Below are 26,767 nucleotides of genomic sequence, written 5' to 3'. Positions count from 1 at the left end.
TCTCTTCCTCTTCTCTTCTCCTCCCCTCTCCTCTCCTGTCCTCTTCTCTCTCCTCTCCTCTCCTCTCTTTTCTTTTCTTTTTTTTTCTTTTCTTTCTTTTCTTTTCTTTTGAGACAGAGCCTCATTCTGTTGTCCAGGCTGGAGTGCAGCAGCGTGGTCATGGCTCATCATGGCTCACTGCAGTCTTGGTGCCCCAGGCCCAGGTGATCCCACCTCAGCCTCCCAAGTAGCCGAGACTATAGGCACATGCCACAATGCCTGGCTAATTTTTGTATTTTTTGTAGAGACAGGATTTTGCCATGTTACTCAGCCTGTTCTCCAACTCCCAGACTCAAGTGATTCATCCACCTCGGCCTCCCAAAGTGCTGGAATTATAGGCATAAGCCACCATGCCCGGCCAAATCTTTTCTCGTTAGCCTAAATGTTCCCAAATCAAGCCACAAATTAGCCCTAGCTCAACATCAGCAAAGGAAGAGGGAAAAATATTTTACTTATTCAGTCTTTTAGTGTCTCCTTTTATTGTAAAAGCAATTCTATTCTATTAAATAAAATTATCAATAAGTATCTCTTTGTTCATATCACCTTATCGCAGTCATTTCAGTTTTCAAAAAATCTGTTTCCTTGCTTGTCTACCTGATTTCATCTCTTTACAGAGTTACCATAATGGTCTATATTTCACTCTATAGTCTATTTTTATCTAGCATTGTTTCTTAAAAGCATTTTCTATGCTAATACTTAGCTTTTGCAACTATCATTTTAATGACCAAAGAATATTCCATCCATCTTATAAGAGCTAATTTTACTTGTCTCCTAATGTAGGATATGTAAGTTATTTCTTTGCTATCACAGATGGTGTTGCATACTCATGTATACAGATTATTTTCATTGTGAATTATTTCCTTATGATAAATTCCCAGAAATGGGATTTCTGACTTAGAGAACATTCTTGTAGCTCTGTAAGCATTGTGCCAGTTTGCTTTCTAAAAGTGTTGCACCAGATTGACTTCTAGGTAAGGCTGCAGAGTGACATAGAACAACAGAAGCTCACTTTTAAAATACCTAACGAAATCAGCAACAACAAACATTTTTTAATCCTAAAAAGTCCTCAGCAATAACCAAAGAATGAATTACAACTTAATTCTACAAACATTGTGAAGTGGTAAATAAGGAGAGAAAACAAGATTCTGGTCTGGTGTATCTCCCAACCCAGAACCTGCCACCCCGCTATCTTGCTAAGAGTGACAGGGAGAGGAAAGCAGGTCAGTTGACAACATTCTAAGAGTTCTCATTGGAAATCACCAATGGAAAGGAAAGAGGACTATGATGATGGCTGGGCAGCTGCACAAAAGGTCTAAGAGAAACTCTCCATCATGAGAGCCCCTGTGTGATGCTGGAGGACCTTAGTAGGGATGGGAAAAACCACCAGGTTTTGCATCTTCCAGAACCCTGTGCTGTGTGGGGGACATGAGCCGAATCCTATAGGAGTGGGGCAAATCACTACCTAGGATAGGAGTGAGATAGATCCATGGTTCAGGAAATGTAGACAGATTTCAGAGAGAGGGTACAGTGCTCAGATTTTCCAGCAAGGGTAACTGAGCCTTTCCCTTTACCCAACCCTATAGATTAAGGCTATAGGAAAGAAAGCCACACACCATTCCTTGAATAGTGGCCAACACTGTAGATAAGATAAACTGTCCCCAGATAATGTTGGGAAAAATGTCAAGAAGAATTTACCCAATTATATCAGAGCAGAATGGTAAGGCAATCATGCACACATCAGAGAGAGAGAGAGAGAGAATGTTTAACAGAAAACATGAACCAAGAGCCAGAAAATATTTCTGTTGAAATAATTTTGTAATAATAGAAGTTTAACTTTTTAAAGTTCATAAATGAATAGTATGTTATACTGGCAAAAGAACAGAAATATAGATTAATTGAATATAATTGAGAGTCCAGAAGGAAAACTCTTGCATTTATGGTGACTTGATTTTTGACAATGGTGCCAAGATGATTAAATAGGAAAAGAATGATCTTTTCAACAAATGGTACTGGAACAACTGAATTATACATGTAAAAGAGTGAATTTGTAGTTCTGCCTCACACTATAGTGAAAAATTAACTCAAAATAGATCAAAGACTTAAATGTAAAAGCTAAAACTATAAAACTCTTAGAAGAAAACATAGATGCACATTTTTATGATTTTGGAGTAGGCAATGATGTCTTAAGACAACAAAAGCACAAGTGACAAAAGAAAAAATAGATAAACTGAACATCATTACAATTAAAAACTTTCGTGCTTCAAAGGACATCAAATGAAAAATCCCACAGAATGGGTGAAATTTCTTACAAATTATATATCTTATAAAGGACTCAAATTTAGAATATATAAAGAATTATCATAATTCAATAATAAAAAGACAAATAACCCAATTAAAACTGAGCAAAATATCTGAATAGACAGTTATTTACAGAAGACATACAGGCCAGGCACGTTGGGGCTTATGCCTTTGGGAAGTTGAGGTGGGGAAATCACTTGAGCCCGGGAGTTTGAGACCAGCCTGGGCAACATGACTAAACCCTATCTCTACAAAAAATACAAAAATTAGCTAAGCATGATGGTGTGTGCCTGCCTGTAGTCCCAGCTACTTGGGAGACTGAGGCAGGAGGATCACCTGAGCCCAGAAGGCAGGGGTTGCAGTGGCCAAGATTGTACCACCGCACTCCAGCCTGAGTGACAGAGTGAGACCCTGTCTCAAAAAAAAAAAAAAAAAAAGATATACAAAGGGCCGATAAGCCCATGACAAGATGCTCAATGTTATTAGCCATCAGGGAAATGCAAATTAAAACCACAATGAGATACTACTTTACAACAACTAGGATGGGTATAATTAAAAATATGAAAAACAACAAGTATTGGTGAGGATGCAGGAAAATCAGAACTCTCATCTACCATAATGGGAATGTAAAATGGTGCAGTAGCTTTGAAAAAGAGCCTGTGACCATTCCTCCAAAGTTAAACACAATCCAATTTAATTTAACTCAGAAGTTAATACAATTGTGGGCCGATCACTTGAGCTAAGTTCAAGACCAGCCTGGGCAACATAGCAAAAACCCTGTCTCTACAAAAAAATACAAAAATTAGCCAGACATGGTGGTGCATGCCTGTCGTCCCAGCTACTTGAGAGGCTGGGGCAGGAAGATCACTTGAATCTAGGAGGTTGAGGTTGCAGTGAGCAAGATGGTGCCACAGACCCTCCAGCCTGGGTGACAGCTAGGCCCAGTCTCAAATACACGCACGCACACACTCACACACTTTTTTAAGTGAAAGAAGCCAGTTGCAAAAGAACCCATATTATATGATTCCCTTTATATAGGCAGAATAGGCAAATTTATAGAGACAGAAAGTAGATTAGTGGTTGCCAGGTTATGAAGTGGGTGGGGGAGGGATTTGGCAGGTGACAGTTAAGAGGTGTGGGGTTTCTATCCAATGTAATGAAAAGTTCTAAAATTGATTGTGGTAATGGTTTCACAACTCTGTGAATATTAATATATTTACATATACATGTGGTTTTGGTACGCTAAAAGTGTAATTGAATTGTACACTTGAACTAGTTGGATTATATGATATGTAAATTTCAATAAAGCTGTAGAAAGTTTGTAGATGAAGTGATACAACGACTAAATTAGAGATATAGAGGAACTGAAGAGTCAGAGAAACAGATTGGGAATAAAATAATGCCATTAATGATCTAATAAGTGAATTAGAACCAGCAAGAACTAAAGTATACAAGGCTAGACATCAAATATATGGCTTAGAAATAAGGTTTGAGATAATTACACTTACAACAGAAGAGAAAACATTGACGCAATTAGAGACAATACAATTGATATGGAGACCAAATAATGCTAGTTCCTCAAGAACTCCAATCAATAGTATAAATAATATATACAAAGATACAGATGCAGAAACTCCTCCTAAAATGAACAGTTGTTTCTACCAATTGTAAGAGTATGCTATGCTCCAAGAAAACCTGATACATAATAATTGACCAGAAAATATAACATAATTAAGTTATTGGACTTCCAGGGTAAATATCTGATGGGCCTCAGTTTCTGCACAGCAATTTAAAACACACACACACACACACACACACACACACACACACACACACACAAAACAAAAACAGAATAGAGCAATATCTGCACGCCTTTGAAGGCAAGAAAATATGACATATTACTGTCAGCTAAGTCACTGTTAAAAATACAAAAGCAGTTGGTCATTCTCAAACACATGCAAGCTGAGAGAGTTGAGCACCTATAAGCACCTTCTCGGAAAAAAAAAAAAAAATTAGGCTGGGCATGGTGGCTTATGCCCGTAATACCAGCACTTTAGGGGGCCAAGGCAGGCAGATTGCTTGAGCTCAGGAGTTTGAGACCAGCCTGGGCAACATAGCAAGACCCTATCTCTACAAAAAATAAAATAATTTGCTGGATGTGGTGGCGTGTGCCTGTGGTCTCACCTACTCAGGAGGCTGTGAGAAGATTGCTTGAGCCCGGGAGGTTGAGGCTGTAGTGAACTGTGATTGCACCACTGCACCACTTTGACCTGGGCAACGAGTGAGACCCTGTTTCAAAAAAGAAAGAAAAAAAGAGAAAAAGAGAGGAAAGAAGAAAGGAAGGAAAAAAGGAAGGAAGGAAAAAAGGAAGGGAGGGAGGGAGGGAGGGAGGGAAAGGAAGGAAGGAAGGAAAGGAAAGAAGGAAGGAAGGAAGGAGGGAAGGAAATACAGAAGGAGAAAGACGGAGAGAGGGAGGGAGGGAGAGAGAAAGAGAAAGAAAAAAGAAAGAAGAAAAAGAAAAAAAGGAAAGAAAGAGAAGGAAGAAAGAAAGAAAGAGAAAGAAAGGCAAGAGAGAAAGAAAGAGGAAGAAAATTAGTCAACTAAGAGATGAATTAAAACAAAGAACTCTTAAGTAGTCTGTGTTAAAAGTCCTGAGCATTGAATCTACTTAAAAGTTTGAGCAGTGAATCTATTGAAATACAAACATAAGACTAAGGAATGGGGAAATTATGGTTGCAGAATAAAATATAAATGAGTATGAACCCTGACAAAGTGAAAGTTATGGTGTCAATGACAACAAAAGGAACCAGAGAAAGGGAGGTGGAAGAAAGAGTTAATCACCTCACAGTTCACAAAGGAATCAATGAAATTGGTCTAAACTTGAATCGTGTGTATTCACAATTGAAATGGTGTGATATCAGGATTTGCCTTAAAACACTCCGAAGAAGGAAGAAGGGAAGGGAAGGGGAGGGGAGAGAGATGAGGGAAGAGGAGAAAGGAAGGATGGAGGGAGAGAGAGAAGGAAAGAAAGAGACGGGAAGGGCTGGGTACAGTGGCTCACACCTGTAATCCTAGCACTTTGGGAGGCCAAGTCGGGTGGAGCACCTGAGGTCAGGAGTTTGAGACCAGCCTGGCCAACATGTCAAAACCCTGTGTCTGCTAATAATACAAAAATTAGCAGGGCGTGATGGCGAGTACCTGTAATCCCAGCTACTGGGGAAGTTGAGGCAGGAGAATTGCTTGAACTCGGGAGGTGGAGGTTGCAGTGAGCCGAGATCATATCACTGCACTCTAGCCTGGCAACAGAGTGAGACTCCATCTCAAAAAAAAAAAAAAAAAAAAGAGAAAAAAGAAAGAAAGAAGGAAGGAAGAGAGAATAAAGGAAAATGAGTATGGTGCTGGTTGGAGGTAGTGAAACGGATGAGACAAGAGTGGCAAAATGATCATGTTGAGGCTGGATAATACATACATGATGGTTTATTATACTATTCTCCTTTCTTTTTTATTTTTTTCGCAATAAAAGTTAAAAAACAATAACAAAATGACATTAAGTGATTTTAAAGCATAATGACTTTAATCCCTTTATGACGTAAAATTGTGAAATACCTTTTAGGACCCAGTGTCTCTTGTAGTGAAAAAAACTGTATCTGAAAGTCAGCAGGTCCTTCAGTTACACTTCAGTCTCCTTTTCTTTTGCTGGATTTAAGTAAAACTAACTTTAACATAGTTATTTTAAATAGTATATGTCCAATGAGTCCCTTCTTATAAAATCCTTTCTTTCATCTCTCTGTCCTTCCATCTTCAGTTTGTTTGTGTGTCTAGAAAGAGGGCTAGAAGGATTGCCATCAAAAATTATCTCTGGATATGGGATTTTGACTAATTTATTGTCTTCTTTTTCTGTTCTGTTTTTAAATTATATATATANTGGAGGTAGTGAAACGGATGAGACAAGAGTGGCAAAATGATCATGTTGAGGCTGGATAATACATACATGATGGTTTATTATACTATTCTCCTTTCTTTTTTATTTTTTTCGCAATAAAAAGTTAAAAAACAATAACAAAATGACATTAAGTGATTTTTAAAGCATAATGACTTTAATCCCTTTATGACGTAAAATTGTGAAATACCTTTTAGGACCCAGTGTCTCTTGTAGTGAAAAAAACTGTATCTGAAAGTCAGCAGGTCCTTCAGTTACACTTCAGTCTCCTTTTCTTTTGCTGGATTTAAGTAAAACTAACTTTAACATAGTTATTTTTAAATAGTATATGTCCAATGAGTCCCCTTCTTATAAAATCCTTTCTTTCATCTCTCTGTCCTTCCATCTTCAGTTTGTTTGTGTGTCTAGAAAGAGGGCTAGAAGGATTGCCATCAAAAATTATCTCTGGATATGGGATTTTGACTAATTTATTGTCTTCTTTTTCTGTTCTGTTTTTAAATTATATATATATATATATATATTTATTTTTGAGACAGAGTCTTGCTCTATAGCCCAGGCTGGAGTACAGTGACACAATCTCAGCTCACTGCAACCTCTGCCTCCTGGGTTTGAATGATCCTCCTGCCTTAGCCTCCCAAGTAGCTGAGACTACAGGCACATGCCACCCTGCCCAGCAAATTTTTTTGCATTTTTAGTAGAGATGGGGTTTCACCATGTTGGCCAGGCTGGTCTTGAACCCCTGACTTCAGGTGATTCACCCACCTCAGCCTCCCAAAGTGCTGGGATTACAGGCGTGAGCCACTGTGCCTGGCCTTGTTCTGTTTTAATGCTTGCTCTTTACATTATGAAAACTAATTTAATAATTTGCATAATTAGCACCTATCATTTTTACACAAATAACAAAGTCACTACCCTTTAAGAAGTGTTGTTTCAGCTTATACACTTTCCAGCAATGTGTAAGTTTCACCACAACTATGCCAGTACTGGTAGTTTACACATTTTCAGATGCTGATAACTGAGGGACTTAAAATCCTCAAATATGGGAGACAAGTAAAGCCTTCATGTGCTAATGATCTGTTTTGTTTCTTTGGGTCCAGGAAGCATCTATGATTTTTATTTCATCAAACAAGCTGGTGGACATTGGGAAATGTGGACACAGTATATCACCAAAGAGGAGGAAAAAATTCCAGCTGGTGCAAAGGTATAAAGAGAAGCATTGGCCATGGAACTTTGGTTTCCAGAATTATCCAAATATTCTCTCAGGTAGAAGAATGAACAGTCTTTGCAAGGGGTTTTAAGAGCTTTCTTTAGAAAAATATTTAAACATGAGCTGCACTGGACCTTCAAAAATACGGGCTTTAGAATCAGAGAGACACAGCATCCTTTCTCGGCTTCAATTTACTCACCCAAAAAATGGCGGTGGGGGGAACATTTATGGTTGCAGAGGTTGGAGGTGTTATACATGAACACATGGCACACACTACGGGCTACATCAGTGTTTGTTGCTATTCTGATTATTGTCATTATCAATAATACCAGGTACTGGCTGGGCGTGGTGGCTCACACCTGTAATTCCAGCACTTTGGGAGGCCGGGGCGGGAGGATCACCTGAAGTCAGGAGTACAAGACCAGCCTGGCCAACATGGTGAAACCCCATCTCTACTAAAAATACAATTAGCTGGGCATGGTGGCACAATCCTATAATCCCGGCTACTTGGGAGGCTGAGGCAGGAGAATCGCTTGAACTCCAGAGGCAGAGGTTTCAGTGAGCCGAGATCGTGCCATTGCACTTCAGCCTGGGGGACAAGAGCGAAACTCTGTCTCAAATAATAATAATAATAGTAATAATAATACCAGAGAGTCATCAGTGTGCGTCTCAGTGACCTCAGCAAAAAAGGATTCTTCGAATCCTCAGAGAGAGATTTTCTTGATCAGAATTCTCTGAAAAGTAAGTTCTGATTAATAAGTTTTCTGATTAGAAAATGATTCACCTGCAACTCCTGCTCTTTTCAATCCTTGTGGAATATTTTTTCAGAGAGCTTTTATGTCCCTGTTAGTAGAATCTAGTGGGCATAATTTATCTTTCTGAAGTGACTGGAGATTGTTCAGGCCCTGGGTGGAGTGGTAGGTGGTGGACAAAGTACAGATATTCACAGCCAAATCAGACACCAAGCAGGACCACAGCTGTGTGTGTAAGGATGTGTCAAGCAGGGTGAATGTGTGCTGACTTCAGGACACACCTTGGGGGCTGAGTGTTGTAAAGCAACCCCCAGCACTGAGGTCCTAAACTTTAATTCTCCAAAAAGAGCTTAGTCACTTGAGCTCCAGGGATTTGCAATCTTGCTGAATTAATTCAAGTAAAAGAGTCCAATGAAGAAAATATCTTCAGTTCTGGAGATTTTTCCCTTGTCAAACAATTGTCCTAGTTACTGAAAATAAACATCTATGAAACCCAACTTGCTTTAAATTCCCAGTCTTGGTAGCAAAATGGGCATCTTGAATCTAGGTCTGCGTTCAGCATCACTTGCTGGCTATATGGCTTTGGATAAGTTAGCCAGTTTCTTTGAGCTTCCATTATTTCATCTGTGTTATTACATACCTGCCTTAGAAGGTTACTGGGAAGACTGTAGGGGGTAATACAGGCAAAACACCCATAGTTAAGCACCTGTTACCTCTCTTCTTCTCAACTTTAATTCCCTTGTCTCATCTGTTTCTTTTCCTTTGATCAAATTACTTACAGAAAGAAGCTGAGCCTTTGTCTACCAGTATATATGGGGCCACCATGTTGCACAGACCTAGGTGATGCCATTTACATCATGGTCCAGTTTTGCTTTAGGAGGCGCCATTGACATGATCCATAGTGTGAATGGTACTCTCTGTAGTTGTACCACACAGTGGCCCCAAGTTCTAGTCCCTTTCAGCCTAGACATAGAAGGAGACTTCAGTGTGTGATATAATTTTCCTGCCTCTTCCCCTTCACCCACAAAGGGACCAAATGTAGCCAAATGGCTAATGAAAGGGTTCAAGCTCAGAGAATCCAAACCAAGGTCAGGCGTCCTGTCCAAATAGGGATTCCAGGAGCCTGAGACCAGGCCTTAAGAGTCCAACTGGGACCTGAATACCAGGAAGAGTATGTATTAATACAATCCCCGTATTGGAAAAGGCATGGGATTAGTAGGGGTGGGTCTTATAACCAAGGATGTAAGTGTTGTAAAAAACAGATCAGAAACAAGCACAGATCATGGGGATTCAGGATCACACTTACACCCTCTGAGCCAGGAAGTGATGATGGCATAGGGAAAGTCGACCTCGCCTGGGACAAGGGAGACAAGTTGGTTCAGAGCAATGCTCTAGGAGCACAGCAGCTATGGACCGATCCTTACCACAACTGTTTATAATATGACCATTCAGTAGTGAAGACTGTAGACTTTGGAATCATACAAGCTGGGATTCAACTCCCTGCATTTTCACTTACTTGCTGTGTTACTTGGGCAAGTTGCAGAAAGGCTCTCGACCTCAGTCTTCTCATCTACAACACACAGACGGTAATGCCTAACTTTACATGCATGATCTTGTTTAATCTTCAAGCCACCTCTGTGAATTAGGTGCCATTATTATCCCCATTTTACAGATGAAGAAACTGAGGCCTGTGGAGAGGTTAAAGGCTCACCTAAGGTCATAAAGATAGTAAGGGATGGAGCCAGAATGTAAACCCAGGTCTCTTGAACGCCAAGACACCCAGCTTCCTGGGCCCAGGACCAAGACTCTCCTATGTCTGTGTGGTACAGGTCTCAGAACTCATCATCCCCACAATGGAAACAGCCCGGCAGTCCTTCTTCTTGAAAACCTACTTAGACCATGAGATTCCAACGCTGTTTGTGGGCCCCACAGGCACTGGCAAGTCAGCCATCACCAACAACTTCCTTCTCCACCTTCCCAAGAATATGTACCTGCCCAACTGCCTCAATTTCTCTGCCAGAACCTCAGCCAATCAGACCCAGGATATCATCATGTCCAAGCTGGATCGACGACGGAAGGGCCTTTTCGGGCCTCCCATAGGGAAGAAAGCAGTGGTGTTTGTGGGTAAGGCATTGAGCTGCGTCTGGACACAACCAGATTCTTCCACCATAAGCTGCAACAAACTACAGCTGCCGCTTGTAGTGCCACTGTAAATGCCTTTACTCTCCCTGGGAGATCAAATATTTCTGGTTAATGTCGTTTAGTATTCATTCCCTCCTCTTCCTTTTCTTCTTCCTCCTTCCCTCCCTCCTTTCCTTCTTCCCTCCTTCCCTCCTTCCTTCCTTCCTTCTTTCTTACCTTCCTTTCTTCCTTTCCTTCCTTTCTTCCTCATAGTGAGTAGTAATTTCGGAAGGGGACTGTGCTGTTTGCCCGCTGGCATTTCCAAAAGCAACACACACCTTGTGATAAACCCCTTGTTCCATTTTATGTCAGATAAATGTGCTATCACTAAATGGAGGAATCTAATACTTGCTAAATAAACATTTGTGAAATAAGCACAGTGAATTTTCCCAGGACTTTAACTGTTTTACAAAGCATTTCCTCATTTAGGTCACTTGAGCCCCACAGCCACAGCCCTGCGGGCTTATTAACCATCATTGTCATTTTACGAGTCAGTGCATTGAGGCTCCAGAAGGTTAAATTTCCTGTTTGGGATCAAATATCTAGAACATTCTAGAGCTGTGACCCAAACCCAGGCTTTGTAGTGCCAAATACATTATATTTTCCACTATCTTACTGTTGACACACAGAGTTCTCATTTAGCAATAGTAATGCCCCACACTTCTGGATTATTTCATGATCTGCCTTTAAAACTCGCGTATTCAGAGGAAATATTGCCTGAGTTCATATCCTTGCCAACTAACAGCTCCTCAGAGGCAGGGGTCCTATTTTATTTTACATTCCTTTTCTTTTTCTCCTTTTCTCCATCTCGCTCTCCCTCCCTGTTTTTATGGTATATTCAAAAACAGGGTAAGCATTGCAGCCAAACAGATCTGGTTTCAAATCTTACTTTTTTGAGAGAGAGAAGGTCTCACTCTGTCATCCAGGCTGCAGTGCAGTGGCGCAATCCCAGCTCACTGCAGCCTCCAACTCCTGGGCCCAAGTGATCCTACTACCTCAGCCTCCTAAGTAGCTAGGACTACAGGCACATGCCATCAATCTTGGCTAATTTTTCTATTCTTTGTGGAGACGGGGGTCTCGCTTTGTTACCCAGGCTGGTTGAACTCCTGGCCTCAAGTGATCCTCCCCGCTTGGCCTCCCAAAGTGTTTGGATTACAGGCATGAACCACCATGCCCAACTTCAAAGCTTACTTTTTAACCCTAGGTATATTGTGACTTAACGTCCCTGACCCTCAGTTCCTCACCTTTAACATAGAGTTATACTATCTTCCTTATAAAGTTAATATTGGATTAAATGAGATAATATATATAAAGCTCCTAAAATGTTACCCTGCACAAACTGGGTATTCAAACAATATTTGTTGAAGAAAAACTTAAAGAGCCCCTAGTTTATTGAGTACCTCTGGTGTGCCAGGACTGAGTAATATGGTTTTGGGGAAAATGCAGTCCCTGCCCTTGGGGAAGTCTTAATATATTCTTGCCATTTTGGTTTTCTCATCAAAAACCCCCGCTCAGGCTGGGCACGGTAGCTCATGCCTGTAATCCCAGCATTTTGGGAGGCCGAGGCAGGTGGATCACTTGAGGTCAGGACTTTGAGACCAGCCTGGCCAGCATGGTGAAACCCCATCTCTACCAAAAATACAAAAATTAGCTGGGCATAGTGGCATGTGCCTGTAATCCCAGCTACTTGGGAGGCTGAGGCAGGAGAATCACTTGAACCCGGGAGACGGAGTTTGCAGTGAGCCAAGATCACACCACTGCACTCCAGCCTGGGTGACACAGCAAGACTCTATCTCAAAAACGAAAACAAAATAAACAAACAAACCCAGCTCAAAGCCTAGGGTCTCATCATCTGTTGTTCCCCTTGAAGTTCAACTATTACCTGTTGGTCAAATTAAATACTCTATTGGCTGTGAGCTTGTGGGAGCCTGACTGTTGCCATCATATGGGGAGCAGTTAACAAAATGTCCAGCACTTAGTAGACAACCTATTTTGCTTAAGAAAAATGGGGAAAAAATTAAATACCTGTTTTCTTTTGTTTTTCTTTTCTTTTTTCTTTTTGAGGCAGGATCTCACTCTGTTGCCCAGGCTGGAGTGCAGTGGCACAATCTTGGCTCACTACAGCCTCTGCCTCCAAGGCTCAAACAATCCTCCCACCTTAGCTTCCTGAGTATGGGACCACAGGCATGAGCCACTACGCCTGGCTAATTTTTTTTTTTTTTTTGTAGAGACAGGATTTCGCCATGTTGCCCAGGCTGGTCTCAAACTCCTGAGCTCAAGCGATCTGCCTGCCTCGGCCTCCCACAGTGCTGGGATTATAGGCATGAGCCACCATGCCCGGCCAAGCCAGTTTGTTAATGTCAGTCTATGCATCCTTATAGTCACAGTGGACACAGAGGCAGGAGAGGCCAGAACTCAGGAAAACCCCTCCCAATCTGGTCAGGGCATCCATCGACTAAGCCCTCACTGGAATGGGGAATGGAAACCTGGGAACAGATTCCTGTACAGGGGAATTGCCATCTCTTACCTCCTATGAGAGCAGAGGATGCCATGAACTTGCGATGGCTGTGTTTGTGGCTTCTTTCCCTAGATGACCTCAACATGCCAGCCAAAGAGGTGTATGGGGCCCAGCCCCCCATTGAGCTCCTGAGGCAGTGGATTGACCACGGTTACTGGTTTGACAAGAAAGACACAACCAGGCTGGACATCGTGGACATGCTGCTCGTGACAGCCATGGGGCCCCCCGGGGGAGGAAGGAATGACATTACTGGTATGTGAAAGAAAGAGCTCATTCGTCTTTCCCTCCATCCCCAGCGGAGCTGGGCCACCTTTATGAAAGGAGGGTCGGTGTGCCACAGTCTGTCCTGCCAAACCACATGGCAGGAGCGTGGAGCAGAAGTGTGTTTAGGCTTCATGTTGGAAATGGTGTGAAATAGGAGGGCACGATGACAAGAAGATGTGAGGAGTGTTTGGCTAGGCCCTAGAGAAACAGAGTCTCATATGAAAAGTAGAGTTCAGTGTGGCCAGCATGTGTTCTGGGAGGGAGGCTTGATCCAAAAGCCTCAACTAGGGGTGCACGATAGTCATCCATTGTATTCGTTGTAATTCTTTAGGTTGCCAGAGACAGAACACCTAACCCAAAGTGCCCTAAGCAAAATTAATAACAATAAAAAATAGCAAATAAATGAATCAATGGATACATTGCTTCACGTGCAACTTGATCCACCTAGTCCTGTAGATCTGTACTTCTATTCTGATATACATTATTGTTTAAGAACCTTCATACCGAGTGGGTGCAATGGCTCGTGCCTGTAATCTCAGCACTTTGGGAGGCTGAAGCGGGTAGATCGCTTGAGGCCAGGAGTTCGAGACCACCCTGGCCAACATGGCAAAAGCCCATCTTTACTAAAAATAAAAAATTAGCTGGGCTTGGTGGCTTGCGCTTGTAGTCCCAGCTACTCGGGAGGCTGAGATTTTTAAAATACAAAAATAAAGACATGTTACAACATGGATGAAACTTAAAGACACTATTGTCTTTAAGTGAAATAAACCATATCATTAAGTGAAATAAACCATTCACAAAAAGACAAATATTGTGTGATTCCACTTATATGAGGTACTCAAAGTAGTCAAATTGATAGAGACAAGAAGCAGAATAGTGGTTGTCAAGGTCTGGAGGGAGGGGAGATTGAGGAGTGAATGAATGAATGAATGAATGAATGAATGAATGAATGAATTTTCATTTGGGAATATGAAACTTCTGTAGATGAATGGTGGGGATGGTTGCACAACAACGTGAATGTGCTTGATGCCTCTGAACTGTACACTTACAAATGGTTAAAATGGCCAATTTTATGTTATATATATTTTATCACAATAAAAACTTTTTATTTTTTTATTTAATTAATTAATTTATTTTTTGAGATAGAGTCTCTCTCTTGTTCCCCAGACTGGAGTGCAATGGCATGATCTCGGCTCACTGCAACATTTGCCTCCGGGTTCGAGTGATTCTCCTACCTCAGTTCCCTAAGTAGCCAGGATTACAGGCACCCGCCACCATGCCCAACTAATTTTTTGTATTTTTAGTAGAGACGAGATTTCATCCTGTTGGCCAGGCTGGTCTCGAACTCTGGACCTCAGGTGATCCACCCACCTCGGCCACCCAAAGTATTGGGATTACAGGCATGAGCCACTGCGCCAGGCCATTTTTAAAAAAAGAAACGAGGAAAAGGATTAAAAGGATTTGAGAGAAAATGACAAATATTGAAGTTACAAAGAAAATCCAACATGAAGTGTCTGAAGTGTCTGAAGAAGAAAATCAAAATAAAGAAACAGAAGAAATAATACAAAATATATAATCCAACAAAATACACAAGAAAAAACATTTTGAGAATTACATACTGGAAGAGCACATTGAATCCCTAAGAATATTGACTCAAGATGATCACTACCAAGTCATACACTAATAAACAGCATAAAATAGTGGGCTTTCAAGAAAAATAAATTAGCCAGGTGTGGTGGTATGTGCCTGTAGTCCCAGCTACTCAGCAGGCTGAGGTGGGAGGATCGCTTGAGGCAGGGAGGTCAAGGCTGCAGTGAGCTATCATTTCACCACTGCAACCAGGGCAACAGAGCAAGACCCTGTCTCAAAAATTTAAAAAAGGAAAAAAATCTTTTGGGCATCTAGACAAAAATAGCACATAACTTATAAGGGAAATAAAGTTAGATCAACTTTGAGTGTTTTCAATAGCAATGCTTAATACCAGAAGAAAATGGAATAACACATTTAAGATACTTAAGGAAATAAAATGAGAGTTGAGGATTTTATAGCCAGAAAAATTAATCTTCAAGTATTAAAGGAAAATTGTTATCAACATGCACAAACTCAGAGACTATTTTTTTTAAAGCCGTTTCTCAGGAATCTTCCAGAAAATGGATTTCAGGTAATCAAAATGACTATGGAGAGATTGATATGACTAGTAGTAAGCATTAAATATATGGTTATTTGTTGAACTAAGACTAAATGGAGAGATGATGTTATGTAAAGACTGTATTATTTGATGATGTAGATATAGAACAATTGAAAACGTAGAATTTTCTATTTATCTTATCCCTTGGTTTTTTGAGAACCAAGAGTCTCAGGGTGGAAAAAAGGAGGTCAAGATGTAATACATAAGAATTTAGGGCCGGAGGCAGTGGCTCACACCTATAAACCCAGCACTTTGGGAGGCTGAGGAGAGTGGATCGCTTGAGGCCAGGAGTTTGAGATCAGCCTGGCCAACATGGTGAAACCCTGTCTCTACTAAAAATACAAAAATTAGCCAGGCATGGTGGTGCATGGCTGTAGTCCCAGCTACTTGGGAGGCTGAAATGTGAGAATTACTTGAACCTGGGGGACAAAGGTTGCAGTGAGCTATCATGCCACTACACTCCAGCCTGGGTGACAAAGTGAGACTCTGTCTTAACAAATGAATCAACAACAACAACAAAAACTGAAAAAAAGAAGTTAGGCAAAAGTTTTATAGTCCTAAATTTGAACTTGATGTTTAATGTCCACTGAAAAGATCTAAAGAAATAATGACCACTTTATTAACAATGGGCATGTCTACTACTCAGATGGTAGTCTTGAAATACAATTTCCTGCTGAAAGAAACCAAGGCATCTTAAAGAAATGGCTGATTGCATGTCTGCTGGGGTAAGAAATATGTGAAATAAGCCTGTAAATTCTTGATATACCAGATAATGAGAAAGCTATCAAAGATTACCAGACTCACATCAAAAGGACTTGGTTGTCAACATAAAGAGGTTTTCACTGACCAAAGATGAGAAAATGTAAGCTTCAACAATGGTAGTGATTTCAATGGATTGAAATTTATCTAAATGTATTTTAATCCATGAGTCTATAGCAATAATAATAGCTGGTCACCTACAGAAAATGATAAGGAACCAACTCATTATCTTGGAAACTGATAAGTAAATGGGAAGGAATCAGGCGTTGACCCTGACACCCTGACTTTCTTGTGTGAAATGTACCACTGTATAACCAAACAGTGGTTGGTGAGGGTAAGTATCTCATGGAAATATTGCAACTAATAGATGAAAAAGAAGTGACTCAGAATATTACCATTTTGCAAACCCCAGTGAATTAATAGATCTAGCCATTGAGCATCAGTAGCTACCAACGTTACAAAAGGAGAAACATTATCAAGTACTTTCTGATGAAAGAACACACCACCACCTATGGTCTGGCCAAAAGGATGAAATCTGAAACCCAACAATTCTCTGGATCCAGCTACGAATTTGTAGGAAATACAGAGGACAGAGGAACGTGATGAACTGCATCATAAGTGTGTAATCAACCAAATCCTGACTATGAAAACTCTAAGTCAAATAGCCCAGATCTTCAACAGATAAGACACATAAGAAAGGAATGGAGGGAAAAATCTATAAATTAAAAAGAGACCTTAAAAAATACATATGAGGCTGGGCGCCGAGGCTCACGTCTGTAATCCTAGCACTTTGGGAGGCCGAGGTGGGTGAATCACCTAAGGTCAGGAGTTTGAGACCAGCCTGGCCAATATGGCAAAACCCCATCTCTACTGAAAATACAAAAATTAGCTGGGCGTGGTGGTGCATGCCTGTAATCTCAGCTACTTGGGGTTGAGGAAGGAGAATTGCTTGAACCAGGGAGATGGAGGTTGCAGTGAGCCGAGATTGCACCACTACACTCTAGACTGTGCAATAGGAGTGAGACTCCATCTCAGGGGAAAAAAAAAAAAAAAGCAGCATATGGTTGTTTTAACTGGCAGAATTAAACAATTAAACCCTGGTGTCTACAAATAAATGCTTGAAATGCTTGGATGGTAAAAACCATGAAGAAATGCAAGACAGCAATTACTATAAAAGTCAGAAGAGTGATAACTTTTGGAGGAAGAAAAGGAGAGAGTTTGATTGGGATGGGCTCTGTTGAGAGGCTTTTGTGGAGGGCTGGCAAAATTCTATTTCGTTTTTGTTTTGTTTGTCTGTTTGTTTTGAGACGGAGTCTTGCTCTGTCGCTCAGGCTGGAGTGCAGTGGCACAATCTTGGCTCACTGCAACTTCTGCCTCCTGGGTTCAAGCAATTCTCCTGCCTCAACCTCCTGAGTAGTTGGGACTACGGGCATGTGCCACCACGCCCGGCTAATTTTTGTATTTTTAGTAGAGACGGGGTTTCGCTATGTTGGCCAGGCTGGTCTCAGTCTCTTGACCTCGTGATCTACCCGCCTCGGCCTCCCAAAGTGCTGGGATTGCAGGAGTGAGCCACTGTGCCCGGCTGGCAAAATTCTATTTCTTAATCTTGACAGTAGATGCTAAGAGTATAATGACTTGCTAAACTATACATTTGTTTTGTGTGGTTTTCTGTATCTATCTTGTAACAGAAAAAAATATTTTAAAGATATACAGGCAAACCTATAGAGACAGAAAGTAGACTATTAGTTGCTGAGAACCATGGGAAAATAGGGAGTGACTGCTAATGGGTACAAGTTTTCTTTTTAGCGCGATTAAAATGTTCTAAAATTGTGATAAGGGTTGCACGACCCTGAATATATTAAAAATCATTGAATAATTGTACTTTAAATGGGTGAATTGTACAATATGTGAGTTATTATTGGACTATCAATAAAGCTGGCATATATCAATATAAATAAGTAGGTAAATATAGATATCTAACAGTGATAGATTAGACAGATAGATACATAGATATATAGATACATAGAAAGATGATAGATAGATTAGATAGATAGATGATATAAGGATACCAAATTAATAGTAGTTACCTTGGGCAGGGGAGAATGGATTTGGCATATATAAAGTAAGTGAAAGAAGGAGATTTTCACTTTCAACAAAAATATTCCTGAATCGTGACTCTTTTACAATGATCATGTATTGCCTTTATCTTATAAAAGCAATCTTGAGGCCGGGTGCAGTGTCTCATGCCTGCAATCCCAGCATTTTGGGAGGCTGAGGCGGGCGGATCACTTGAGGTCAGGAGTTTGAGACCAGCCTGGCCAACATGATGAAACCCCGTCTCTACTAAAAATACAAAAATTAGATGGGCATGGTGGCGCACGCCTGTAGTCCCAGCTACTCCGGAGGCTGAGGCTGGAGAATCACTTGAGCCTGGGAGGCAGAGGTTTCAGTGAGCTGAGATGGCACCACTGCACTCCAGCCAGGGCAACAAAGCGAAACTCCATCCCTAAAAATAATATATATATCCTAAAAGGATATATATATCCTTTATATATAAAAATTATATATAAATGAATATATAATATAATATAATATAATATAATATAATATAATATAATAATCTTGAACGCTAAACTAGCACAGTCAGTAGAACTTCTGCAGTATGGCAATGCTCTATATCTGTACTGAGCAATACAGTAGCCACTAGCCACATGTGGCTCTTGAGCACTTGAAGTGTGGCGAGACTAAGGAAGAGCATTTTTAATGTTATTTAATATTAATTAATTTAAGTTTAAATTGCTGCAGGTGACTAGAAGCTGCCATATTGCACAGCACAGCTCTAGAACATGAAGCCAGAAGGCTAAGCCAACTCTCCTGCATCCTAGGGTCACAGACAGTGTGAGAATATGTGTTTTCCAGGATGATTCACTTGTGCGTTGTGTCCCCCAGGACGGTTCACTCGCCATATGAATATCGTTTCCATCAATGCCTTTGAGGATGACATTTTAACCAAGATTTTCAGTTCGATTGTTGACTGGCACTTCGGGAAAGGGTTTGATGTGATGTTTTTAAGGTAAGAGGTTCCCACGTCTTCCCGGATATTGGTCTGGGGGTTCTCAGTTTCCGGCCCTTCCTTGAATACTGTGCCGTCCCTTTCCTCCCAAGGTATGGAAAGATGCTGGTCCAAGCTACTAAGACAATTTATAGAGAGGCAGTGGAGAACTTCTTGCCAACTCCCTCTAAGTCACATTATGTCTTTAACCTGCGGGACTTCTCACGAGTGATTCAAGGGGTCCTGCTGTGCCCTCACACACACCTGCAGGTCAGTCACTATCATTTTACTACCAAAATCATTCAGCATGTCCTTGGCTACATGGAACATGTAGTAATAGCAGTAATAGCTAACTTTTATTAAGCACTTCATCTACGCTAGGCGTTGTGCTAAGCATTTTACAAACATTATCTAGTTCAATCCTCACATCAACCCCAGGACTTAGCTACTACTTGAGAACTACGACCTCAGGGACCATCTTCCACTCATTTGAATAATTAACTCTGGATTTTTAGGATGTAGAAAAATGTATCCGACTTTGGATCCATGAGGTTTATCGGGTCTTCTATGACCGTCTGATTGACAAGGAGGACAGACAGGTCTTCTTCAACATGGTGAAGGAAACCACCTCCAATTGCTTCAAGCAGTCCATAGAGAAGGTAAATGAGATTCTGTGATCATTTGGCCTCAGAAATGGTTCCAAGTGTTTAACTATGTTACTGTCAGATTTCAGGTTCCCTTCCTGTTGGAGACTCCCAGCTCTGCACTCTGAATCTCAGGAAACAGTATTGAGCCAACTGCTCTTTTGATTTGGTAATATTTCACTTGGTCCAACTTTGCTTCCCTTCTGTTGTAACATATAAGTTTGAATCCAATCAAAATGGCTTACCATTTACAATAACATTATTTGTTTATAATGACCTTAAACGCATTTTTAGGATCAATTAATTGGTGAGTTGAGAAATGAACTGTATTATACATTGTCATGATTTGACTGAGGTCCTATAAAGCCCAAGTGAAAGATTGTTATGGTCTTCCAGGTGCGAATATTTTCTCTTTTCCATTTTCATATAAGAAAAGTTGTTTTAAACATCTATATTTGCATCATCGGGTTATTCTTCCACTGCTCAGAAGCTGTGATTTCTCCATAGAAAAATTTCAAGTGTTTCATCTTATGTTCAGAGGCCAAGTGCAAAAGCGTCACTGGGTTCTAACATAGGAAGAAGAGGCATCTAAAACATTCCTACTCCAGGCACAGAGTGGGGAACAGGGGTAGTGTCTATACCTCTAGCTGGTGGAGGATCAAACACATAAGAAATGATGCCATCCTTCAGCTGTCTTTTCTGGGGACCATACAAACTGACCACCAATGTTTTAATCACTTGGTAAATAGACTGATTCAAGTGTTTATACTCTAATGTCCTTTCTTTTAACAAATAATTATTTATTTTTAGAGATAGGACCTCATTCTGTCACCCAGGCTGGAGTGCAATGGTATGATCATAGCTCACTGCAGCCTCAAACTCCTGGTTTCAAGCAGTCCTCCACCTCAGCCTCCTGAGTAGCAGAGATTACAGGTGTGCACCATGATGCCCAGCTAATTTTTTCTTACTTTATTGTAGAGACTAGGTCTCACTATGTTGCCCAGGCTGGTCTTGAAGTCCTGAGCTCAAATGATCCTTCTGCCTCGGTCCCCCAAAGTGCTCAGGCATGAGCCACCATGCCCAGCAATGTTCTTTCATTATAGTCTTTACAAGCATGAAATCCACACATTATCTTTAAAACACAAAAAGACTGGGCTGGGCATGCTGTCTCATGCCTGTAATCCTAGCACTTTGGGAGGACGAGGTGGGCAGATCACCTGAGCTCAGGAGTTAAAGACCAGCCTGGCCAACATGATGAAACCCTATCTCTACAAAAATACAAAAATTAGCCAGGCATGATGGTGGGTGCCTGTAATCCCAGCTGCTTGGGAGGCTGAGGCAGGAGAATCACTTGAACCCAGGAGGCAGAGGTTGCAGTGAGCCGAGATCGCGCCATTGCACTCCAGCCTGGACGACAGTGTGAGACTCTGTCTCAAAACAAAAACAAAACAAAACAAAAGACTGATGATCCATGGCCTTGAAGGATGTGCGCAGAGGAAATAAGGACATCTCCCATGCCCTCCCTCCATGCTCTCCCTACCAGCCAGGCTGGGCCATTTGCTGAATGCCCAGCTGAGATTTACTTTTCTCACAGGTGCTTATCCATTTGTCACCCACTGGAAAGATTGTCGATGATAACATCCGAAGCCTCTTCTTTGGAGATTATTTCAAGCCAGAAAGTGATAAAAAAATCTACGATGAGATCACTGACCTGAAACAGCTGACTGTGGTCATGGAGCACTATCTGGAAGAATTCAACAACATCAGCAAGGCCCCCATGTCCCTGGTTATGTTCAGGTTTGCCATTGAGCACATCTCCAGGATCTGCCGTGTCCTGAAGCAGGACAAAGGCCATCTGCTCCTGGTGGGCATAGGGGGCAGCGGGCGGCAGAGTGCCACTAAACTGTCCACATTCATGAACACATACGAGCTATACCAGATCGAGATCACCAAGAACTACACAGGCAATGACTGGCGAGAAGACCTTAAGAAGATCATGCTGCAGGTTGGCGTGGCCACCAAAAGCACCGTGTTCCTCTTCGCCGACAATCAGATCAAGGACGAGTCATTTGTGGAGGACATCAACATGCTTCTGAACACAGGCGATGTGCCTAACATCTTCCCTGCTGATGAGAAGGCTGACATCGTGGAGAAGATGCAGACGGCAGCCAGGACCCAAGGAGAGAAGGTTGAAGCCACTCCTCTTTCTATGTATAACTTCTTTATTGAGAGGGTGAGAAAGAACCTTCACATTGTCCTTGGTAAGAAGAAGAAAACTCCATTTGCCCTTGTTCCTCTGGGTGTTTTGGGGTCTTCCGAGTGCCCTGAGCAACGCAGTCCCTTACAGTGGTCCCAGGTTTGATCCAGCCAATGCACCAGCTCAGGGTCAGGGCCTGGAGTTCCTCTGGCAACTTTTTCCACTCTTCCAAACAGCATTTTTTTTTTTTTAGAGACAGTCTTGCTCTGTCACCCAGGCTGGAGTGCAGTAGTGAGATCTCAGCTCGCTGTAACCTCTGCCTCCCAGTTTTAAGCAATTCTGGTGCCTAAGCCTCCGGAGTAGCTGCTGTTACAGGCGCGTGCCACACCTGCTAATTTTTGTATTTTTTGTAGAAAGAGGGTTTCACCATGTTGGCCAGGCTGGTCTCAAGCTCCTGGCCTCAAGTGATCTGCCCGCCTCGGCCTCCCGAAGTGCTGGGATTACAGGCATAAGCCACCATGCCGGACCCTGAACAATTTCAAACCTGTCCCTCTCTCTTCAATTCCCCTGAATTCTCCTCTGAGAATTACCCTTGCACAGGATGACACCTGGGGTTTTCTCTGTGAATGACATTCGCAATCTATCTAGAAACCTAGCAGTGGTGTTTAGTACTTCCCTTTCTTTACCAAGTCCTGTCTATTTTACCTCCAGTTGTCTCTCATATCCACTCTCTTATCTCTATCTCCACCACCTTCACATTAGCTAGGCTGCCATCCTCTTACCCAGGCTCACCTCTGCAACTTTCTAATCATTCTAGCTCCATTCTTGTCTGTTCCATGAAACCAGGCTGATTTTTTTCATATGCTGCAAATATCATTGTGTTCATGCATGCATACACACACATACACCACACACATACACATTGGGATAAGGACCAAAATTACTAACCTGCAGTCCTGCAGTCTCATAAGGCCATAAGGCCACCTGCCAGACTGTCCTCTGTATCCTCTCCGCCTTCATCATTTCAAACCATCCCCCTTTCTCTTTGTTCTTTTTTTTTTTTTTTTTTTTTTTGAGATAGGGTCTTGCTCTGTCACCCAGGCTGGAGTGCAGTGATGTGGTTCTAGCTCACTGCAGCCTCAACTTCCTGGGCTCAAATGATCCTCTCACCTCAGCCTCCTGAGTACCTGGGACTACAGGCACACACCACCAAGCCCAGCTAATTTTTTCCATTTTTGTAGAGACGGGGGTATGGGGTTCACTTTGTTGCCCAGGCTGGTCTCAAACTCCTGGGCTCAAATGATCCTCCTGCCTCAGCCTCCCAAAGTGTTAGGATTACAGGCATGAGCCACTGTGCCAGGCCTCTGTTCTTTACCCACACTGACCTTTCCCTTCACCTAAACATCATGCTCCCTTCCGCCACACGTCGTCTAAATAAACAATGAATGGAATTGTAAGTGTGGAACCCAAAATTTGTGATTGGCTGGAGATGGGATCAGAAACAAGCAGATGACCTCACAGCAACTTCTATAAGTAACAGTGTATGGCTCCCATGTGTCAGCACAAATACAGCAAGTGGGTCAAAGGACTCTGGCCACTCTGGCTATGCGACCCAAAGGATGCAGAAGGAACAATAGGGTGTATAGGAGACCAGTTAGAAGGTAATAGACTCAGGCATGGTGGCTCACGCCTGTAATCCCAGCACTTTGGGAGGCTGAGGCAGGCAGATAACTTGAGGTCAGGAGTTTGAGACCAGCCTGGCCAACATGGTGAAACCCCATCTCTACTAAAAATACAAAAATTAGCTGGAAGTGATAGTGGGTGCCTATAGTCCCAGCTACTCAGGAGGCTGAGGCAGGAGAATAGCTTGAACCCGGGAGGCGGAGGTTGCAGTGAGCCGAGATCACGCCACTGCACTGCAGTCTAGGTGACAGAGCAAGAATCTGTCTTAATAAAAAATAAGAATAATTTTTTTTAAAAAAGCCTATTGTAATGAGCTGATAGCTCCTCACAAAGTTAAGTGAAAATATCCCACTAATTAGCCCGCACTTCCCAGGCAGTTATTATGAGCATTCACAGTCACATCCCTGGAGCACCAAGAGGATGCATGCCCCCACTTACCCCACCAGAATCCTTGGGAATACCAGCCTGCCTCCTTGGGTCCACCTGCCTCGGAGGGAGGTAATTAACAAAATCTCCTTTTCATTAGCCATGAGTCCAATTGGGGATGCCTTCAGGAACCGCCTGCGGATGTTCCCTTCGCTGATCAATTGCTGTACGATTGATTGGTTCCAGTCCTGGCCCACGGATGCCCTAGAGTTGGTGGCTAACAAATTTCTAGAGGATGTGGAGCTTGATGACAACATTCGGATAGAGTAAGTGTTGACTGCATTTTAGGACTCCAGATATTCCAAATTGGAAGGCCAGATGCTGGCTCTATTTTTGTTGTTGTTTTGAAGATTTCTCAATTTGTGTATAGAAAATGTCTTATGCTTTTAAATTGAATCACAGTTAGATATTTAATAAAACATCTTCTCTGAAAAAGAAGAAAATTTCATTGTTCAGAATTGTCCTGGAGATATGCACTGTTGTCCTAGCTATGAGAACCTGGAAATAATGATATAGCTATTTCAGTAGTCCTAGAGTATGCATTCTCAACAGGAAGAACATTGCTGCTGAGACCACAAAAAAAGATGGTTTGTTTGTTTGTTTTTGAGATAGAGTCTTGCTCTATCCCCCAGGCTAGACTGCAGTGGCACAATCTCAGCTCACTGCAACCTCCGCCTCCCGGATTCAAGTGATTCTCATGCCTCAGCCTCCCCCAAGCAGCTGGGATTACAGGGCACCTGCCACCACACCCAGCTAATTTTTATATTTTTACTAGATACGGGGTTTTGCCATGTTGGCCAGGGTGGTCTTGAACTCCTGACCTCAGGTGATCCGCCTGCCTTGGCCTCCCAAAGTGCTGGGAATATAGGCATGAGCTACTGTGCCCATCAAAAATTAGTTCCTATAAGGGTGAAAACTTACTCTTTTATGTATAAAGCATATATATATGTGTGCTTTATCATACATATTATATATATGTGCTTTATACACTTTATATGTGTGTATGTGTATATATATATGTATATATATATAAAGCATTTTATTTGCCTAGAGTAAGAGAAGAGATGAGAATATCTATCATTCTGGATGTTCCATGAAGGCTAGAGATCAGTCAACCTTGTCTACCTCTGTATCCTTAGTTTCTAGAAGGTGCTTGGCACATAGTAGGTTCAATCACTGTTTTATTTATTTATTTATTTATTTATTTATTTATTTATTTATCTGTTTATTTTGAGATGGAGTCTCGCTCTGTTGCCCAGGCTGGAGTGCAGTGGTGAGATCTCGGCTCACTGCAACCTCTGCCTCCTGGGTTAAAGCGATTCTTGTGACTCAGCCTCCCGAGTAGCTGAGGTTACAGGTGTGAGCCTCCACACCCAGCTAATTTTTGGATTTTTAGTGGACACTGGGTTTCACCATGTTGGCCAGGCTGGTCTCAACTGACCTTAAGTGATCTGCCCGCCTCGGCCTCCCAAAGTGCTGGGATTACAGGCATGAGCCACCGCACCCACCCTCAATCACTGTTTAAATGAATGAATGAAAAATGAGAAAGTAGGCAGGGGTAAGAGTTTCAGTGGCCTTCAATTCCATTTGGGGTATTTTGAACTTTATTATCTAGACCGGAAGACCCTTAACCTGGGTCCACGTGCTTGTGGGTAGAACTCAGTGGGTCGATGAATATGAATGGGAAACATTACATCTTCATTTCCAGTGACATCCAACTAGTATTTTGCATTTCCTCCAGTGATGAATGTAGGCAGTAAACTCCAGTGGGATGAGCAGGGCCTGACTTTGTTACCAGTAGGAATCATAGTTCTTTGCAGAACTCATTCCTTCATTACAGTTAACTCAGTGTATAATTTTCTTCAAATTGATGGTGCTTTTTAGACCTGCTGCCCATTCTTGTTATTTAATGCAGAAGCTGACAAACTATGGTTCATGGGCCTAGTTCAATTCACCCTGCTTTTGTAAATAAAGCTTTATTGGAACCCTGCCATGTCCATTGGTTTACACACCATCTGTGGCTGTGTTTGCACTATAATGGCAGAGTTGAGTAGCTGTGACAGATATCATGTGGTCCACAAAGGCTAAAATATTTACTATCTGACCCTTTCCAGAAAAAGTTTACTAATCCCTGATTTAATGCCTCAGTAAAGCAGCACATATATTACTATATTACAAATTCTAAAATATTTTAAAACATTTCAAAAAGTCTATTTCAATATAATTGGTTTCCATGGTAATTCTGTGTTTTATTTTATGCATTTTAAAAAATTGACTCAGCATGGTGGTTCGCACCTGTAATCCCAGCACTTTGGGAGGCCAAGGCGGGCAGATGACTTGAGGTCAGGAGTTCGAGACCAACCTGAGCAACATAGCAACCCCCACCCCCTCCCCTCACTGTGTCTACTAAAAATGCAGAAGATTAGCTGAGTGTAGTGGTGTGCGCCTAAGACTTCAGCTACTCGGGAGGCTGAGGTGGGAGGATCGCTTGAGCCAGGGACGTTAAGGCTGCAGTGAGCCATGATTGTGCCACTGCACTCCAGCCTGGATGACAGAGTGCAATTTTGTCTCTCTCTCTCTTTCTCTCTCTCTCTCTACATATATATATATATATAATAT

The 26,767-nt window shown here is 41.8% G+C and overlaps 1 protein-coding gene across 1 annotated transcript in view; it reads left to right on the top strand.

Annotated features, from left to right (window-relative positions):
* DNAH3 (dynein axonemal heavy chain 3) overlaps positions 1–26,767 on the top strand; it is a 215,466-nt gene that overhangs the window by 139,603 nt on the left and 49,096 nt on the right. The window contains 8 exon segments of the mRNA XM_017850181.1: positions 7,379–7,478; positions 10,066–10,360; positions 13,008–13,187; positions 19,096–19,219; positions 19,312–19,468; positions 19,714–19,857; positions 21,437–22,103; positions 24,249–24,414. Coding sequence (XP_017705670.1) covers positions 7,379–7,478; positions 10,066–10,360; positions 13,008–13,187; positions 19,096–19,219; positions 19,312–19,468; positions 19,714–19,857; positions 21,437–22,103; positions 24,249–24,414 — 1,833 coding nt within the window.

Source organism: Rhinopithecus bieti, unplaced genomic scaffold (genome assembly GCF_001698545.2).
Source record: "Rhinopithecus bieti isolate Rb0 unplaced genomic scaffold, ASM169854v2 scaffold_1918, whole genome shotgun sequence".
Taxonomy (NCBI): domain Eukaryota; kingdom Metazoa; phylum Chordata; class Mammalia; order Primates; family Cercopithecidae; genus Rhinopithecus; species Rhinopithecus bieti.
The sequence above is the reverse complement of the archived record's forward strand: the minus strand, read 5'-3'. Positions and strand labels throughout refer to the sequence as shown.